Raw genomic sequence first — 6675 nt, 5'->3', positions numbered from 1 at the left:
TGACCATCGTGTCAGTGAGTAGAGGGAGAAGCTCTGGTGTGCGAAGACTGGTCTGAGCACCAAACCCCTTCAAGTCAACATCCCATGGAAAATGCTCAAGCAAATCTAGAACCTCATCTACAACTACTGACTTGGAAGCACCACAGCCTGTGTCCTCTTCATCCTCAAGCCTCTGAAGAACCCAATCATGGGCTGATATCCAGATGAGATGAGCCTCCAGGGCACATGAGATGTCCCTCCAGTATGAAAGAACCCAGAACAGAAGGTGAAATGTTGGGGAAAGTGGATGGATGACTGAAGTGTGACCATTAAATCAAGCCTGACTGAACTGATTGAGGAGCTGAGTGATGCAATGGAGTAGGGGAATTGACCATGCTGTGAAATCATTGGGAAGGCTGAGGAGAGGGGGGTTTGTTGAGAAAATGATGGTGTCTGGGCTAAGATCACAGTGCAGTGATGCACAAAGATTGATGTCGAGTAGCTGTGTGACAGGCAGAGTCTGAGATGGGATGGTTGGTTGCATTGAAGTTGGGATCCTGAGTAACCATGTGATCTCACATCAAACAGAAGGCAGCAGTTTGCTCTGGTCAAAAACATGACCACATGAGAGCCATTCTGAAGCAACAAACATATCAGTTTGTGATGGCATGATGGGCACTTGAAAACAGATCATACTGGTAGACTCACCTGGCAGGCTTTAAGACCATGGAGTCTCCAATTCCACTTGTTACCATTCAGCATGATGCAAGGCAAATCCACAACAGACTGAAGCAAGTTGCTTGAATCATGAAGCAGCATGTCAAATGGTTGCAAATGGCATTGCGAGCAGCGAAACACCACATCTGATCTGCAGGTGAATCTATTTGGGTAAGGTCACAGGTCACCTGGACATTTGAACCTGTAACACTAAGTGTGACATTGTTACAGGCTGCACATGACAAACCTAGTGTTGTATCTCTACAGTATCTTCTATCTATAAATCTATAAATCTATAAAGTAGGATGTGACAGGTGGGAATTGTCTTGCCAGCTCACATGGCTTTCACTAAGGAGCACTTAGTTCAGCTAATTCAGTTAACTCAGCTAATTTCTTTTTGGAAATCTTGTGTGGTTTTGTCACATTGAAGGTTCAACAACTCTGCTAGGCTGCAGAGCTAAAGAAAGAAAGAAGGCTCTCACTATGGGGTGAGAGGAAGGCCTACTGACTCTCTATGTGTTGGTTGAAGTGTGCCAAGTGATGTGTTTGACCCTTAAGGGAAGCAAAGAAAGCAAGATCCACTGGGTGATGCCAGATCAACTCTGGTGAAGCGCACTGAAAGCACATGCATGGGAATGTCGAGCATGTAGGTGCGCGAAGTGTGGGAATAGAGCACATGTGGTGCATGGACATGTAAAGACTGATGGAAGGCATGAACTGGGGCTGCTGAATGGGCTGGTGACAATAATGGACTTGGGCTGAGGACTAGGGCGACAACTGATGCATACTGGCTGAAGATGATAGATTCTGACTATGAGATACTAAGTGACATGATGGTGGTTCATGTATGAAAACTTCCTCCAGCAACAGGTAAGCTGTGCCTAGGTGTGCTCCCAGGGTTCGGAAGCGAATAGAGGGTGCTTTAAGTATGTAAGTGAGATAAGGACAGGGTCCATGATGAAATAATGCCATACAAGTACTGCATATGGTCTGATAATGAGAATAAATGAGGAAGGACTCACTAGGGAACTGGTTGGACAATGGATGGATGCTCTGGGATGCTGCGCGACAAAGTGTGACCAAGTGCAGTGAAGGTTCAACAACTCTGCTGGGCTTGCAGAGCTAAAGAAAGAAAGAAGGCCTCTACCTCTGGGGTGAGAGGAAGGCTACTGACTCTCTAGATGTTGGTCGAAGTGCACCGAGCGATGTATTCGACCCTTAAGGGAAGCAAAGAAAGCAAGATCCACTGGGTGATGCCAGATCAACTCTGGTGAAGCGTGCTGAAAGCGCGTGCGCAGGAATGTCGAGCGCGTAAGAGTGTGAAGTGTGGGAATAAGGTGCACGCAGTGCGCAAACATGTAAAAGACTGGTGAAAGGCATGAAGGCGTGAACCAAGACTGCTGAGTGATAATGGACTGTTGCTGGTGACTAGGGCGATGACTGAAGCATACTGGCTGAAGATGATAGATTCTAACTCATGATGCATTCTAACTGCTAGATGACTACTGGATAGTGGTAGCTGTATCCTGCTCATGGTGGTGGTAGGTGTATGAAAACTTCCCAGGCAACAGGTAAGCTGTGCCTAGACGTGCTCCCAGGGCTCGGAAGTGAATAGGGAGCGCTCTAAGTATGTAAATGATGTAAATAAAGGGTCCATGATGAAATAAGATATGGTACAATGCTAAATATGAGAATAAACGAAAAGGGGCGCACCAGGGGACTGGTTGGACAATGGATGGATGCTCCAGGATGCTGCGCGACAAAGTGCGATTGAGTGCAGGAAGAGCGCGCTAAGTGCGTGCGCGGGAATGCGTCGCATAGTGCAGGAAAGCGTCGCGCCTCTGGCGCGTTTCATGGGAAAGTCATAGCTAGTGAGTTGCACATTATACCAATTGTCATGAGTCGCAATATGGGCGATATACACCTGGAGGAATCTTGTTCCCTACAGCGGGAATGTGTCGCATAATGCAGGAAAGCATCGCACCTCTGGTGTGTTTTGTGGGAAAGTCATAGCTAGTGAGTCGTGTGCTGTACCAATCATCGTGAGTTGTAATATGGGCGATATATGCCTAGAGGAATCTCATTCCCTACATCTCCTGGGTACTTTAAATACTGAGTGTCCCCACTCAGAGCATGTCTGGTGGGAATTTCGAGTAGCGCCAGTGATAATGGTATGTGGTGATCGACGAGTATCATGTGTGTGTGTTCAGATGGTAGTGCAATGAAGTGTGATGAGGCATGAGAAATGCGTGATGTGCGCGAGCATGGGAAAGCGTGTCACATAGTGTGAAGATGGTCGCATATGGCAGATTGTGTGAAGGGATTCTGATGCATGGAATCATGATCTGAGCTTGAGACTATGGTAGTGATGATTATGCGAGGGGTACTTGGCTGATGAGATGACTGATGGTGTGGAATGTGCGCAGATATGTCGCGTGAGGTGCAGGAAAGTTGTGCATGAAATGCACGAACTGCAAGACTGTGAGACTGCAAGGAAGCATAAGGGGCTGATTGTGTGATGATGTCTGGGTCCAATGCAAGTGTGCAGGTTTAAGGCGATGGTGAGTGGTCCAAAAGTGATCCAATCCATGTCCAAACCAAGTCCCACTAGGCGATCTAACTATTAGGGATTGAATGGCATGAGTAAAACTATAAGCAAAAATGCGAAAGTGCGAAAGAGACAGCAAACTGTATGGATGTCCGAGTCCGACTTGGCTTCTTTGTTCTTCTGTCAACCTCTATTCCTTCATATGCATTGCGGAAGTGCAAGACTGTAGTGCATATGAGGCATGTGGCACGGGAATGGTGCGCGCATGCAGCGCATTCTAAGGTAAATAAGGTGCATGGTGCCGCTTCATGCGTTCAAAGAGAAATGATATCCTACTGAGCTAGGTGGGCACAATCTATGGTCTTTGTTTTTCTTCTTTTCTTCTAGTAATTTTCCTATAAGTGTATATATCAGCGCGTTATTAGTCCCTTGGACGATGTTATGATGCGAAAATGAAAATGAAAAGCACTGGACAAAACCCAGGGTAAAACGAAATATATCCTATGAAGATTGGCAGTATATGGTATTTTGAATTGATGGAGTGGAAAAGCGGGTGGTGAAGGGTGAAAAGCGCGCAAGGCGATGATGATTGGCGACTAAGGGTGGTGGTATCTTCATCTTCTGACTCTGCGACGTCTTCTCCTACTGGGTATATACTAGATCTTCTTCAAATGTGACGTGATGGCAGACTGGTGACTGGTGGAATGAATTCTTGCACCTTGTGGTACAAGTTGAAAGCGCGCCCTAATGGGGCGATGTGAGGTGCGTGGAAGTGCTCTAGGGTCGGGTAATGTGCGCTTGAGCTGCGCGCACAATCATGATTTGGCACATTGTCTACTATATCCTCTAATGTGAGGACTGGCTGATACACTGTTAGAATATTGACATGAGCTGAATGATAAGCGAAATTAAGCGCGAATATTGCGCGACTGCGTCTGATAGACTCTTTATCAAGGGCCAATTGGTGCCAAGACATAAATGGATATCCCTTGATAGGATTTATAAGGACAATATCAACATAATAAGTGGATGAGTGGAAAATGCGAATTAAGGTGAAATATGCGAAATCAGAGGTGATGAAAAATGCGATAGGCGTGTGAATATGCGCAAGGCGAGCGTGTAAGTCGCGCATAGGCGTCAGATTAAGGCGGGACTGATATGAAGTCCAAGAAAAGCAACTTGAAAATGATGAAGCAGTAAAAATGCGATAGCAGGAAGACTCTTCTGCAATGATGGTCGCATATAGCGCAGGAATATAGGTGCGTGGTGCGCGAATGCAGCGCATGAATGACGAAATAATGGTGAACTGATGCGAAGATGAAGGCAAATGGCTCCTTGAGAGCATAAGACATGAAATGAATGAAAAATGCGATATTGAGTGAGGATGAATATACAGTGCCTCTAAGTGCGCAACCTGCGCGACCTCAGGCGCAATACAGCACTCTGAAGGCGCCTCAGAGTCGCCTGAGACATACTCTACTTGGTGGATAGGTGATGCAATGCACGGATGTTTCACTGGCAGACAATAGTCACTGTATGCTGAAAACATGAAATGTGCGAAATCATCAGTAACACGCAGGGTTACCAGAGACATACTCTGGTCGGATAGTGTCGCATAATGAGCCTCTGACACTGCAGGAGACTCTGGGATAGGCGCGTGAATGGGTGTGTGAATGGGCAATAGATGTTTAGAGTCATCCCTGACTAAAGGCAACAAGTTACTGTGTGTGAAATCATCAGTGACTAATGGGGTTTCCAGAATCGTACTCTGGTTGACTGGTGGTGTAAGATGAGCTTCTAACACAATAGAAAGCTTTGGAATAGACGCGTAAATGTGCAATAGATATTTAGAGTCATCCCTGACTATCGGTGACAAGATCTCTTCCAGAGGTGCTTCTGGAAGCATTGGGATGATGATGGGCTCGTGTATTTTGAGCTGGGGTGGGGTGACTTCTGCTGATGGATACTCTGGTTTGGGTATGGGCTCTGGAGGTGCACGCATAATGGGTGCTTCGATATAAGCTGGCAATGATGCAATTTTGTCAAAGGGCGCTTCTTGGGAGATGGGGATGAGGATAGGGTCGCGTATTTTGCTTTGAGGTGCTATAGGCGCAGTATAGGGGTGCACTGGAGTGCATTAAGGCTGCTGAGGTGCACATACAATGGGTGCTTTGACTTGGGCTGGTGGTGGGGCAAGTTCAATGACTGGTACTTCTGGGAGATCTAGACTGGGATTAGCAATACTTGGGGCACATTGAGGCACTATAGGCGTGATCTCTGGTCGCTCTAAGGTGTGTTCTGGCTCCTGAGGTGCGCACACAGTGGGCGCTTGGATGGCAGGTCGCATATATGTGTTTTGTCCTGTTTCTGGATACATAGACATAATCTCATTAGTGAAATCTTCGAAGCTACCTTGTCTATATTCAGGCAGTCCCTGCCATAGCTCTCTGAAGTGTGCATCATGAGTATACTTGAGAACATACTTGATGCGCTGGGTGCCCAATAGGTTGTTCATCTGTCCAAGGCGATCTACATGCTGTAAATGCGTGAGGACCACAAATGGATCCCCTGTAAAGCATGGTGCATTTGGGTACCTGGGCCAGGGCATGCCATCTCTGTTGACTAGGTCACTCATGGCGCGTGAATGTGCGAGAGAAGCGTGGGAAAGTGCGAAAAAGCGCGGAAAGGTGGAAAGGTGAAAAAGGTGAAAAGTGCGGATGAAGTATTGGAAGCACAAGTAGGTGGAATAGAGTTGAAAGGGTGTGTGGATAAGCTGACTGTTCCCCTCGTAGTGGGCTCCAGTTGAAGGTTCAACAGCTCTGCTAGGCTTGCAGAGCTAAAGAAAGAAAGAAAGAAGCCTCTACCTCTGGGGTGAGAGGAAGGCTACTGACTCTCTAGATGTTGGTTGAAGTGCACCAAGTGATGTGTTCATCCCTTAAGGGAAGCAAAGAAAGCAAGATCCACTGGGTGACACCAGGTCAACTCTGGTGAAGCATGCACATGGGAATGTGGAGTGTGTAAGAGCACGAAGCGTGGGAATAGGGCACACACAGTGCACAAATGTATAAATGACTGGTAGAAGGTGTGAAAGCGTGAACTAAGACTGCTGAGTGGAGACTGATGATAGTAGACTGATGCTGATGACTAGGGCAATGACTGATGCATACTGGCTGAAGATGATGATTCCGACTGCTAGACACTACTAGACATGATGGTGGTTGTTGTATGAAAACTTCCCAGGCCACAGGTAAGCTGTGCCTAGGCATGCTCCCAGGGCTCAGAAGCGAATAGAGAGTGCTCTAAGTATGTAAATGATGTAAATAAAGGGTCCATGACAAAATAAGATATGGTACGATGCTAAATATGAGCATAAACAAAAAGGGATGCACCAGGGGGCTGGTTGGACAATGGATGCTCAATACTATTGTCCA

At 46.7% G+C, this 6675-nt stretch overlaps 1 protein-coding gene across 1 annotated transcript; it reads right to left on the bottom strand.

Moving 5' to 3' along the window:
- Positions 1–3911: 3911 nt before the first annotated feature.
- BJ212DRAFT_1487535 (uncharacterized protein) lies at positions 3912–5879 on the bottom strand (the record flags this gene model as incomplete). Its single annotated transcript, XM_041341289.1, has 6 exons — positions 3912–4578; positions 4639–4783; positions 4841–4948; positions 5012–5347; positions 5402–5691; positions 5728–5879. The coding sequence occupies 6 exons, from the start codon at positions 5877–5879 to the stop codon at positions 3912–3914; spliced, it is 1698 nt and encodes a 565-aa protein (XP_041186152.1).
- Positions 5880–6675: the final 796 nt, after the last annotated feature.

This window comes from Suillus subaureus (assembly GCF_016647635.1).
Source record: "Suillus subaureus strain MN1 chromosome Unknown BJ212scaffold_87, whole genome shotgun sequence".
Lineage (NCBI taxonomy): Eukaryota > Fungi > Basidiomycota > Agaricomycetes > Boletales > Suillaceae > Suillus > Suillus subaureus.
The sequence above is the reverse complement of the archived record's forward strand: the minus strand, read 5'-3'. Positions and strand labels throughout refer to the sequence as shown.